Consider the following 13,349-nt stretch of genomic DNA (forward strand, 5'->3'; position numbering starts at 1 on the left):
ACCCCTGGAGTTCCTCTAGCTGGTTGTCCATCCAGAAAAAGCTGGGGTTTTATTACCCTACTCTTTCACACGGAGTCCCTTGGTGGCACAAATGGTTAACGTGCCCGGCTGCTGACTGAAAGGTTGGAGGTTGGAGTCTACCCAGAGGCACCTCGGAAGAAAGGCCTGGCAACCTACTTAAAAAAAAAAACAGTCATTACAGATACACAGACCCATGGAATAGAACTGAGAATCCAGAATTAAATCCACCCATCTGTAGTCAGCTGATTTTCGACAAGGGGTCAAAGCCCACTGAATGAGGAAGAAACAGTCTCTAACAAATGGTGCTGGCAAAACTGGATATCCATCTGCAGAAAAATGAAATAGGATCCGTACCTAACTTCATACATAAAACTAACTCAAAACGGATCAAAGACCTAAAAGTCAAGCAAAAACTATAAAGTTCCTGGAAGATAATATAAGGACAAAATTATGGGACCTAATTTTTTTCAGTAATAGACTATCAAACAGAACTAGAAATGCACGAGCCACAGAAGACAAGTTAGATAACTGGGACTTCCTAAAAATCAAGTACTTAAATGCTCATCAACAGATTTTATCAAGAGTAAAAAGAGAACCTACAGGTTGGGAAAAAATCTTTGGGAATGATATATTTGATAAGGGTCTGATGTCTAAAATATTTAGAAAACTTCGACAACAAAAGGACAGATAACCCAATGGGCAAAGGACATGAACAGACACTTCACCAAAGAGGACACTGAGGCAGCCAAAAAATACATGAAAAGATGCTCGTGACATTAGCCATTAGAGAAATGCAAATCAAAACTACAATGAGATACCATCTCCCCTGCAAAAATGGCACTGATCAAAAAAACAGAAAACAACAGATGCTGGTGAGGATGTGGGGAAATTGGAACCCTTATCCACTGCTAATGAAACTATAAAATGGTACAACCACTATGGAAAATAGTATGACCGTTCCTTAAAAAGCTAAAAATAGAAATACCATATGATCCAGCAATCCCGCTCCCAGGTATATACCTTACAGATCTAATAGCAGTGTCACAAGTAGACACGCACACCTATGTTCACTGCAGCACTATTCACAATAGCAAAAAGATGGAAACAACCTCAGTGCCCTTCAACAGATGCATGGATAAACAAAATGTGGTCTATACATACAATGGAATATTATGGAACGGTAAAGAATAATGGTGAGTCTGCACACATAACATGGATGAATCTGGTAGACGTTATACTGAGTGAAATAAGTGAAGCACAAAAGGACAAATATCGTACGATACCACTGCTACAAAAGACAAAAATAAGTTTATGTACAGAAATCAACATTCTTTGATGGTTACCAGGGATGGGAGGTGGAAGGAGGGGGAGTCACTCTCTAGACAGTAAAAAATAAGACACCTGGTATTTTTAGTGATGGGAAAGGCAATACTGAATGTGGGTGAAGTGTGCACAACTTAACCAAGGTAAATTATGACAATAAGAAGTACATACGATTAAGGGACCTCATTGGCAAATGCCATAACATGCCATTTGGCAACAACAGCAGGAACAACCCAGAAATATGTGAGTGGTTACTTAGGTAGATATGTACACATATGTGTGTACAGTAAGGTGTATATGTGCATATGTATATGCATAGGTAGGTGTATCTTTAGGCATAGACACATACGTGTTTGTGTGTGCTACACATATATATATAAAATAAAGCACAAAGGGGACTGTTATAGATTGAATTATGTTCCCCCCCCCCCCAAATGTATGTCAGCTTGGCTGGGCCATAATTTCTAGTATTTTGTGATTGTCTACCATTTTGCCACCTAATGTGATTTTCCTATGCGTTATAAATCATACCTCTATGATGTTGATGAGGCAGGATTAGAGGCAGTTATGCTAAAGAGGCAGGACTCAATCTACAAGATTAGGTTGTCCTGACTCACTCTCTTTTGAGATACAAAAGAGAGAAGCGAGCAGAGAGACAGAGGACCTCAGATCATTAAGAAAGTAGTGCCAGGAGCAAAGCACATCCTTTGGACCCAGGATCCCTGTGCTGAGAAGCTCTTAGACCAGGGGAAGACTGATGACAAGGACTTTTCTCGAGTCGGCAGACAGAGAAAGCTTTCCCCTGGAGCTGGCACCCTGAATTCAGACTTCTAGCCTGCTCGACTGTGAGAGAATAAATTTCTGTTTGTTAAAGCCGTCCACTTGTGGAATTGCTGTTACAGTAGCCCTAGATGACGAAGACAGGAACACAGTCACGGTTACCTCCCAGACCAAAAGAAAAATCGGTTATTGAAAAGCCTGTGGAGTTCAGTTCTACTCTGACACTTGGGGGCGCCACGAGTCACAGCTGGCCCGACAGCAACTGGTACTGGTTACTCCTCTGCACTTGCCACGACTGTGTCTATGACCGGGGCCAGGCGACAGGAGACCAAGAAAAAAAAAACACTGGGATTTTCCCCACCAGCTCCTCCAACTAGAGCTCCTCCCTCAGAGTTCGAGGCTCCTGTGTGCCTCCAAAGCCGCCACTATCATTGCTGCTGCCACAGTCGGATTTCCTGGGACCCGGGGCATGAGGAAGAATGGAGAAACCAATAAAAAGCAAAGCAGTTTTTTTCCCTACTTTCTCTGAGCCTTAGGAGTCCTCTGCCTTCCTGCTGGAGAGAGAACTTGAGAGGTCCCCTGGAGCGCCTCTGCTGGTGCCTGGTGCCTGTTCCCTGTCGTGGGCTGCCCTGAGTCCTGGTGGCGCACAGCGGAGGCACAGCAGGAAGTACGGACTCTGGACAGACAATGGAATATTGTTTGACAGTTTTGAAAAGTGAAATCTTTGTGTATTGATACGGAAATATGTCCACAATATACCTGTAACAGGCAAAATAAGTTACAGAATGGCACTTATAAAACCATCCCATAAGGGAAAAGATTGTGTTTGTATTAATCTGTACATACAATATGTTGATTTAACACATCTGATTATATTGTGGTTACCTCTAGAAAGTGAGGTTGAGGAGGGGGAACTTTTATCTATCAATCTCTATTTTAGAAAGAAATAAAATTTAAAATAACAGTTTAATCTTTATCAAACAAGCCAGGCAGTTTATATGTAACAATTAAAATAACCAGTATCTAATCAAGCCAGGCAGTTTATTTATATATAACAATTAAAAGTCATTATCAGATCAAGCCAGGCAGTTTATATGCACCGTCTTCAATCTTTACATCCAATCTACAAGATAGGGATTATTTCCATTTTACAGATGAAGAACCCAGAGGGCTTAAACGACCTGCCTTAAGGCTGGTCGGTGAGGAGGAGAGCCGAGCTTGAACCCGTCTGTGTGACTCCCGAGTCTAGGTTCCTTTCACTCCCCATGCTACCCCTTCAGATTAGCCAGTCGATTTCACCCATACAGAGTTTTAAGTAAAAATAATCTGAGTGTTTCCGATGGCCATCTGCTTTCTTTCCAGAATGGCTTTGGAACGCACACGTGGTTTCTAAAGAGAATCCCCAACTCCCAGTATCCTTTGAGAAATGAATACATAGGAGAGTTTGTAAATGGAAACCGGCATGGACACGGCAAATTTTACTATGCAAGCGGAGCCATGTATGAGGGAGAGTGGGTTTCCAATAAAAAACACGGCATGGTGAGTACAGACCTGTGGACAGTACTTTTTAAAGATTGTATGAAGCAACTGAAATACAGTAAAAGGCATGCCATTCTCCATTTTGCATAGGGTAACTTGTTGAGTACATGAATTTTAAAATAACTTTTTTTTCCAACAGGTCAGCAATTTCCTACGTATGTACAGGTTATTTAATTAGAATGTATTACTTTTGTCTGTGTGTGTTAGGGGGCTTTCGGCTGCAAGTAATAGAAAACTCTAGTCTGTCATAACAATACCTGCTCTAAGTGATAGAGGGTAATATGGCTTCAGGGCTGGTTTGATTCAGTGATTCATTGATGTCCATGATGTCACCTGGTTTGCCTCCCATCTAAACACTGTCTCCCACAATGTCAGCTTAACCCTTGTGCTGTTCCTCCCTCATGATTGCAAGATAGCTGCTGTGGCTCCAGACCTCACATCCACATACCACATTAAGTAGGAGAGAAGAAACCCTTTTCTGAGGTCTCTACAGGGGTCTTTAGTTTCATCTGGCTGAATGGGGTCTATTGTCCACCTGTGAGGCAGTAACTGGCTTTTCACCTGGGTTTGGCAAATATCCCTATTCTGTGACAGGCTCTCTACTGGTTACTGTTGTCGATGGTTGCTGTCAAGTCAACTCCAACTCCTGGTGACCCCATGTGTGTCAAGAGTAGAAACTGTACTCCACAGGGTTTTCAGTGGCTGATATTTTGGAAGTAAATTGCCAGGTCTTTTTTCTGAGGTGCCTCTAGGTGGACTCGATTCTCCAACTTTTCAGTTAGCAGTGGAGCACATTAACTATTGCACCACCCACGGACTAGCACAGATTAGTAAGACACAGTCTGTAACTAGAGGTGCTTGAAGTTGGGGAGAGCTGTGGGGCAGATAGAGAGGAGAGGAAGAGGAGGAGAAAGAAAATTCATAGCCACTGGAGGCTCTAGGAGTCTGCTACATGTGGACTAAGTGTATATCTTAAAAACAAACAAACAAAAAACTCCAAACCCTTGAAGGATACACTGATGTGCATTTAGCCATGTTTTTCTAAGAAAACTTTCCGGCACTGCAAAACGTTACCATTTTCTGTCTGCAGGGGCGGTTCACTTTCAAGAATGGGCGTGTGTACGAAGGCCCATTTTCCAATGACCACATAGCACAGTTTCCAAGTCTTGAAACTGACTTAACGACTCACCTGGACCTGTGTTCAGGAGGCACCACCAGGAGCAGCCGTGGCTTCTCCGTCAGTGCTGGTAAGCAGACGTCACCCGTCAGCCTCAAACAAGTTAACCTGTGCCGTCCGTGGTGTGCACTCATCAAAGCGTATGTGCAGCTGCTGCTTCTGAAGAGGCTTTTTAATACTCTTGATCACATTTTGGTGGAAAGCCATTTTGACATAACACTGAAAAATGTTTTCAATGCTTTTTACAAGTATTCCATTTATTTGCCTTCATTTGCTAGAAATTATCAGAAAGCTCGATGGCAGCGAAAATAATCCTGTGCTAGGAACAAGCATTGAACTGGACCTCAGCTGGTTGCTGGCTATGTACCCTGAGAAAGACCGACCAGCAGAAAAGAAGCAGGTAAAAACCATTTGTATTGTTATAAATTTGAATCTTAGGCTTTAAATATTAACAGGGTGTTCATAAACCAAAACCAAACCAGTTGCCATCGTCTCTGAGTCATATAACCTCATGTGTGTCACAGCAGAACGGAGCTCCACAGGGTTTTCAATGGCTCACTTTTTGGAAGTAGGTTGCCAGACATTTCTTCCAAGTCACCTCTTGAGTAGACTTGAACCTCCAGCTTTTCAGTTAGCAGCCAAGCACATTCACTGTTCGTACCACCAAGGGGCTCTAGAGTCTTCCTAGTCCTGGGGAAATACAGTTGGTAATTGCTATCATATGTTGAGTATCTTCTGTGTGCCTGATGGTTGCTTTACAGATACCATCTCATTTTATTTGCAAGGCAGCCGTATGAGTGAGCTGGCTTTCTCAGGAAACGGAAGCCCAGAGGGAGGGGCTCAGGGAGTTACCCAGAGCCTCCGGGCTGGCCGGGGTCAGGTCTCCATCACACTCAGTTGGGTCTGAAGGCCCAGGCTGTGGCCCCCGCCTCACAAGAGATTAATTCTCCTGTGCATTATTATGACTATTATTGAGCAGCTAGGGCTCAGGAGAACTTCCAACACTTAGAAATGTGGAAATTCTGAGCTAGAGGAAGCTGGATGTACCTCAATCTTATTTGATTAATATATATATATATATTTTTTTTTTTTTTGACAAATTACATTTGAGTACGGTGGTGCTGTTTTCATGGTACATTTCTTCCGTGAAACCGTTGTCGGGGATGTTGTCCGCTGTTCTGTTGTGGTGTTTACCATGGGAAGCATCTTTGCCCCCTTTTCTTCCTTCTGGCCCCCAGCCCTTTGGCCTCCAAGGTGATGCATCTGTCCAGCCCCAGCCCTCATCGTCCTTCTCAGTCACCGTTGTAATCCAGGCTCCCAGCGTGACCTCCTCCCTCTGCTTCAAGATTCTTGGTGCAGACAGGACCCTTTCTTGCTTTCTCCAATTACAAAAATAGTATGTGATGCTTGCAGAAAATTTAGAAAACACAGGTAAGGAAAAAAAAAAAAAAGAATCCCCACCCAGACAGGATCTTATGACTATCTTTCCAGTAAGGAACCCTGGTGGTGCAGTGGTTAAGTGCTCAGCTGTTAACCAGAAGGTCAGTTGTGATTCAAACCCACCAGCCACTCCACAATGATCCATGTCGCGGTCTGTCTGCCTCCGTGAAGATTACAGCCTTGGAAGCCCTGTGGGGCAGTTCTGCTCTGTCCTATAGGGTTGCTACGAGTCAGAGTCCACTCAAGGGCCGCGGGTTGGTTTGGATCTTTCCAGTTTTTTTCTGTGTACACATATGCACAGAAGTGGGACCATTCTGTTCACATGATCTCTATTTTCACAAAATATTTAATGATAGTTATTCAGTCATTGGAAACCCTGGTGGCGTAGTGAGTAAGTGCTATGGCTGCTAACCAAAGGGTAGGCAGTTCGAATCCGCCAGGCGCTCCTTGGAAACTCTATGGAGCAGTTCTACTCTGTCTTATAGGGTCACTATGAGTCGGAATCAACTTGATGGCACTGGGTTGGGTTTGGTTTTTGGTATTCAGTCATTAAATATTCTCCTACAATAGAATTTTTAGGTAAATAAGTTAACTAATATATATTGATTTACCAAAAAGGGAGGGATCACATTGTTTGTATTATTCATTTTTCTACTTTGGAGTTCTATGTTAAAACATGTGTGTCTTTAAAAAAAACATTGTGGTTTTAAAAAAATGTATCTTAACTGTTTTATAATTACAAAAGTAGCACATGCTCTTACCAAACAATGTATGTGACACAGAAAAATGAGAGAATCCTGTCATTCCACACTTCAGGAGTATTTTTAAGTTTTTAATGACTACAATATTCTGTAATACAGTATATTGCAATTTAGATATGAAATCTTCTATAGGTTTTTTTTTTTTTTGAGGTGATTCTAGACTTACAGAAGAGTTGCAAAAATAGTAGCGACTTTCTATATACCCTTCAACCCAGCTTCCCCTAATGTGGCATTTTACATAACCGTGGTACAGTTATTGAATCCGGGAAATTAGCATTGCTACAATACTGTTACCTACAGACGTTATTCGAATTTCACCAGTTTTCTCCTGAAACCCTTCTTCTATTCCAGGGTCCAACCTAGGACCCCACATTGCATTTAGTCTCCTTATTCTCCTCTAATCTGTGACAGTTTCTCCATGACGTTCAGATTTTTGAAGAGTACCGGTTAGTCATTTTGTAGACTGTCCCTCAGTTGGGGTTATCTGATGTTTTCTCGTGATTATAGGCATTTATTGTCCATCAATGGAATAGTCTGTCAAAATGTGGGTGTCTTTTGAGCAGCATTTCTGGGTTATTCTAGTCTCAGCAGAGCAGGCTGTGTTTGGTGGCCTTCTAAGCCTTTGAGCTATACCCTTTCTCACCCCAAAGGCTGCCTTTGCTGGGCAAGACCATGTTCCTAGATTGGTATTCAGGGCCTTCTGTGATCTGACATCAACCCACCTTCCTGAGCACCTCTGTCACGTTCCCTTCCTCCTTACCGTGAACTCACATGACGACGGCTAGCACGTGTATAGACAGCACTTACTCCGCTGCAGGCATGGCTCCAAATGCCTTTCATTGTTGAATCTTCCCGACAGCCTCCGGAGCAGGTACTGTTGTCCCATTCTGCAGATAAGGGAGCTGAGGCAGGAGGTGAAGGCCTTGCTCCAGGTCACACAGTCTGACTCCTGGTTTTCTTGGAGGACCCTACCCTGTTCTACTCCCAGGCCCCCTTCTGCACTTGGGATGGCTACTCTACATGAAGTCCTACTCATTTTTCCATTCTCCGAAGCTCAGTTCAAGTATGGCGTCCTTCAGGAAGCCTCCTGCACAGAGTCCTTCTCCCCTCCTCCATGGCTCTGTCTAGATGCTTCCTTATTGTGTAAGGTTGGCGGTTTGAATGCACCCAGCAACTCCATGGGAGAAAGACCTGGTGATCTGCTCCCGTAAAGATCACAGCCAAGAAAACCCAGTGGAGCAGTTCTACTCGGCAAAGCATGGGGTCATTATGAGTTGAAAATCGACTAGACTGCACTTAACAACTTGTGTTTTCACTAGAATTAGGCTTTATGAAGACAGATATGGTGTTCTAGTCTAGAACGGTGCTTTCAGTTGGACAGACTATAAATGTTTATCCAGTTGACCTAAATTTTATAAAGCAGAGTTTATGCTGAGAGCAGTGAGCTGCCCAGGTGGGGCTTTTCCATCTTCATGGGTACCCCACATACTGTCTTCACACTCTGTATGGGCTGCAGGGCTATCTTCTGTAGGGGATGTGGGCAGCATAAGGGCATGGGGGTCTGGAGGAACTACTAGTAGGCAAAATGGGGACAGAAAAGGTTAGGAAAGCAATAAATTTGACTTTTGCTTATTTCAGACTTCCAGCATTAAGTATGATGTTAGTTTGCCATTTATCAGGTTAAGGAAGTTCCTTTCTATTCCTGATTTACTGAAGGTGTCTATCACTAATGGATGTTAAGTTTTGTCAACGACATTAATAGGTATGATTATGTGGAGGTTCTTCCTTAGTCCGTCAGTATGGTGCATGACACTGATCGATGTCAAATGTTGAGCCAGCCTTGTAATCTCACGGTAAACCCCACTTGATGTTGGTGATTGAATCATGTCCTCCAAAAATATCTGTCAACTTGGCTAGGTCATGATTCCTAGTATTGTACGATTGTCTACCATTGTGTCATCTGATGTGATTCCCCTATGTGTTGTAAATCCTATCACTATGATGTAATGAGATGGATTAGTGGCAGTTATATTGATGAGATCTACAGAATTAGACAGTGTCTTAAGCCAATCTCTTTTGAGATGTAAAAGAGAGAAGCAAGCAGAGAGACATGGGGACCTCATACCATGTCTGTGGTGGGAGCAGTGCTGGGAGCAGAGCGTGTCCTTTGGACCTGAGGTTCCTACGCTGAGATGCTCCCAGACCAAGGGAAGACTGATGACAAGACCTTCCTAAGGAGCTGACAGAGAAAGACAGCCTTCCCCTGGAGCCAGTACCCTGAATTCGGACTTCTAGCCTACTAGACTGTGAGAAAATAAATTTCTCTTTGTTAAAGCCATCTACTTGTGGTATTTCTGTTATAGCAGCACTAGATGACTAAGACAGTGTTGATGTATTACTCTTTTTATAAATTGCTGGATTCAATTTGCTGATATTTTGTTGAGCATTTTTGTATCTGTGTTCATGAGGAACATTGATCTCTAGACAACAGAATTGTACTGTTACCGTTCAGACGGGTGTGTTCACATAGAGTAGGGAGCTTGTTTTCACTGTTCTTCAGAACCGGGGTTTATCGTCCTGGGCTGGATGGGCAGAGGATACCATGTATTAAGCTCTTTCCGTGGTAAGAGGTAAATGCTGTAACTTAACATGTGTTTATCTCATTTAATTTAGAAAACAGATGTTTCTTTTACTTTTGTTCTTATCTAGGTAGGGTTGAGATATGTGTTGTTTTCTTCTTTTCAGGTAGAATTTGCTATCTTAAGAAATATTACAGAACTAAGAAGAATCTATAGCTTTTACAGCAGTCTAGGTTGTGATCACTCTCTAGATAATACCTTTCTGATGACAAAGCTTCACTTCTGGAGATTTCTGAAAGACTGCAAATTTCATCACCATCAACTAACTCTTGCTGATATGGACAGGTTACTAAGTGGTGAGTATTCCGTCTTTTGGCTTAAGGGGTAGCATAACGTAAGGCAGCCATCTTTAAACCAGTTCAGAAACCTTGAGGGAGGAGGGAAGGCAAACGCTGGGAGAGGAGTTCCAGAAATCACCCTGTGGCCTTGTTCTCAAGGTGCTCACGGTGTACTTAAAAAGAGACAATTGCATGAAGTAACACCAGCTGCTGCTGAGTCGACTCCGACTTATCGCGACCCCGTGTGTCAGAGTAGAACTGTGCTCCATCGGCTTTCAGTGGCTAATTTTTCAGAAGTAGATCACCAGGCCTTTGATCCAAGGCAATTCTGGGTGGACTTGAACCTCCAACCTCAGTTAGCAGCTGAGTGTGTTAACTGTACCACCCGGAGACTCCCATGAAATAACGGGCAACAGTAAAAGACCATCTATAAAACCAAAAAACCAAACCTGTTGCCACTGAGTCGATTCCAACCCATAGAGACCCTCTAAAGGGGTCAGCAAAGAACAGCCCGTGGCCAAATCCAGTTTACCACCTTTCTTTGTAAATAAAGTTTTATTGGGACACAGCCACGCCTGTTTGTTTATGTTTTGTCTGTGGCTGCTCTTGCCCTACAACATCAGAGACAAATAGCTGTGACAGATTGGTTCAGGAAATATGCCTAACCCTGATCTATAGTAAAAAAAAGTCCTAAATTGTCAGGTTCAAAGGTTCAAAGCAAACAGCATCAGGAGAACTTGGAATAGTCTAGGACAGGTGAAGGTTTACTTGATAAGTAGAATGCTAGAAAAAAGTACCTGTTTACTTCAAACTTGTTTGAAACAGACATGAAATTCATTCATAACTAGAACATTAATCAAACTGTGTGATTTGGATCATTTTTGAAAAACACTGGGTCAAGGTTTCTTGTAAGCTGATCAGATAGAAACCTTTCGTATGGTACTTAATTTTTAGGTGGATGCTTATATACTGTTCAGCATATTCTCTGGGAGGAAGTACTCTTTCATAATTAATTCTTTGAATTGTATACCAGGAGCAAATAAAATAGAAGGCTCCAGAAAATACTAGGCATCCTCTCTAATTTTTATTTTAGCCAATAATAACATACCAGTTGAAGAAATCCATTCTCCATTTACAACAATACTTTTGAGAACATTTCTGAATTATCTCCTGCAGTTGGCTTATCACATTCATCACAAAGAATTCCAGTAAGTACTGTTTCTGGGCCCCTGTGAGAGCTGCCACCCAAGGGCACCCAAGGGCAGAGCTAACCTGTACTATATCTGTAATGTCATCCTCTTCTGCATTCATTATTGTTTTGACATACTCTTGAAGGACTAGAAACAAAAGTTTTCCACAAGTATTGACCACAAAGTCATGAGATACTAGGTTAAGACTCTGAATACCCTTCAGATCTGAGTTACATTTCAATATGGCAAATAGCTCTCGGGGTTTTATTCAAGAAATACTCAGCATCAGCTCTTCCTTCTTAGGTGAGAGTTTCCTGCCTTTCTCAGAGCAAAATTTTTCTTTTTTTTAATCCAATCTTTGGTTTTGAAGCAATTTTAGACCCACAGAAGTGTTGGGCAAGTTCGTCCAGAGTTCCCATCTACCCTTCACCCAGCTTCCCCAGAATTAAGGAATTGGCATCGCTGTGTTTCATCACCTAAATTATAGACTTCTTTAGAATTCTCCCCCTTTCTCCACTCACGTGCCTTTTCTGTTCTAGGGTCCCACACTGCACCTTGCTGTATGTCTTCTCCAATCTCTGATAGTTTCTTGGACTTTGTCTTTCATGACAGTTACTGTGTCAAGTGTATCTCGATTTTGGTTTGCTAGTGTTTTCCCATCATTAGACTAAGGTGATGGGTTTTGGGGAAGAATAGCATAGAAGTGAGCTGCCCTTCTCATCACATATGAGTAGTACGTGATGTCCATGTGTCTTTTATTAACCATGACCATTTGGTTCAAGTGGTGTGAGCTAGGCTTCTCTACTGTACCTGTGGCCATTGAGTTGATTTTGACTCACGGTGACCCTACAGGACAGGTTAGAACTGCCCCATAGGGTTCCCAAGGCTGTAATCTTTATGGAAGCAGACTGCCACATCTTTTCTCTCATGGAGCTGCTGGTGGGTTTGAACCACTGACCTTTTAGTTAGCAGCCGAGTGCTTAACCACTGCACAACCAGGGCTCCATTCTTTTCTATACAGGTACTATTTTTCCCTTTCTGTATTCTTTTTGTTAGAAGCGAGTCACTAAGTACAGCCCACGCTCAAGGAGAAGGGAATTGCCTAAGTTCTACTTCCTCCAGGGAGGAGTAATACTGATTTGTTTTTAATCACAGAAATAGAAGCCCGTCGCTCTTCATGTGTTTCACAAAACTGATGACTGAGAACATCCATCCAAACGCCTGCCAGGTGAAAGGTAAATACAAACAGTAGGATTTACATATACCATAATTTTTTAAATAATATTTTATCGTGTTTTTGGTGACAGTTTACACAGAAAATTAGGTTCCATTTGACAATTTCTACACAAGTTGTTCAGTGACATTACATTTTTCACAATGTGTTAATTCCCTTTAACTGCATTCTTGTTCTGTTTCCAGTACTCTAGTCTCCCTGCCCCCTCGTCTTCTCGTCTTTGTTTTAGGGTAACTGTTGACCTTTTGGTCTCATACAGATGTTTTTTTAATGGAGCCCTGTACTCATGGGTGATAGCCTTTATTTTGTGTGCCATTCTGTTATTTTGCTAAAAGGTGACCTCAGGAGATAGTTTTGGTTCAAGATTTAGAACGTATCTTAGGGCATCCTCTAGTTTCAACTGGTCCAGTAAGGCTGGACTTTTTAAGAATTTGAGTTCTAGTGCTTCTTGGCTCAAGTAGATATATGAGACTAGATGGGCAGCTCCTGTCTGGAGGCGAGATGAGAAGGCAGAAAGGCACAGGAGCTGGTTGAATGGACTTGGGAAATCCAGGGTGGAAAGGTGGAGTGTGCTGTCACATTATAGGGAGGGCAACTAGGGTCACATAACAATGTGTGTATAAATTTTTGTATGAGAGGCTGACTTGAACTGTGAGCTTTCACTTAGAGCACAATAAAAAAAATTTTTTTTTTTTTAAATTCTGTTCTACTTTTTTCTCCCATTCTATCAGGGTGTATCTATTGTGGCCTTGGTCATAGTGGTTGATAGTGGCAGCCAGGCACCATCCAGTTCTTCTGGTCTCAGAGTAGACGGGGCTGTAGCTTGTGTAGGCTATCAGCCCTGTAGACTAGCTTCTTCTCTGTGACCTTAGTTTCCTTCTTTCTCTTTTGCTTCTAATGAGTAGAGACCAATAGTTGTATCTTAGATGGTCACTCACAAGCTTTTAAGACCCCAGACACCACTCAC

The 13,349-nt window shown here is 42.4% G+C and overlaps 1 protein-coding gene across 1 annotated transcript in view; it reads left to right on the forward strand.

Moving 5' to 3' along the window:
- Positions 1-13,349, forward strand: part of LOC100658137 (radial spoke head 10 homolog B2) — an 87,250-nt gene that overhangs the window by 29,540 nt on the left and 44,361 nt on the right. The window contains exons 7-12 of the mRNA XM_003416521.3: positions 3,487-3,663; positions 4,754-4,910; positions 5,119-5,240; positions 9,787-9,976; positions 11,052-11,166; positions 12,304-12,383. Of these exons, the coding sequence (XP_003416569.1) occupies positions 3,487-3,663; positions 4,754-4,910; positions 5,119-5,240; positions 9,787-9,976; positions 11,052-11,166; positions 12,304-12,383 (841 nt within the window). The remainder of the gene's footprint in view (positions 1-3,486; positions 3,664-4,753; positions 4,911-5,118; positions 5,241-9,786; positions 9,977-11,051; positions 11,167-12,303; positions 12,384-13,349) is intronic.

Source organism: Loxodonta africana, chromosome 12, assembly GCF_030014295.1.
Source record: "Loxodonta africana isolate mLoxAfr1 chromosome 12, mLoxAfr1.hap2, whole genome shotgun sequence".
NCBI classification, from domain to species: Eukaryota; Metazoa; Chordata; class Mammalia; order Proboscidea; family Elephantidae; genus Loxodonta; species Loxodonta africana.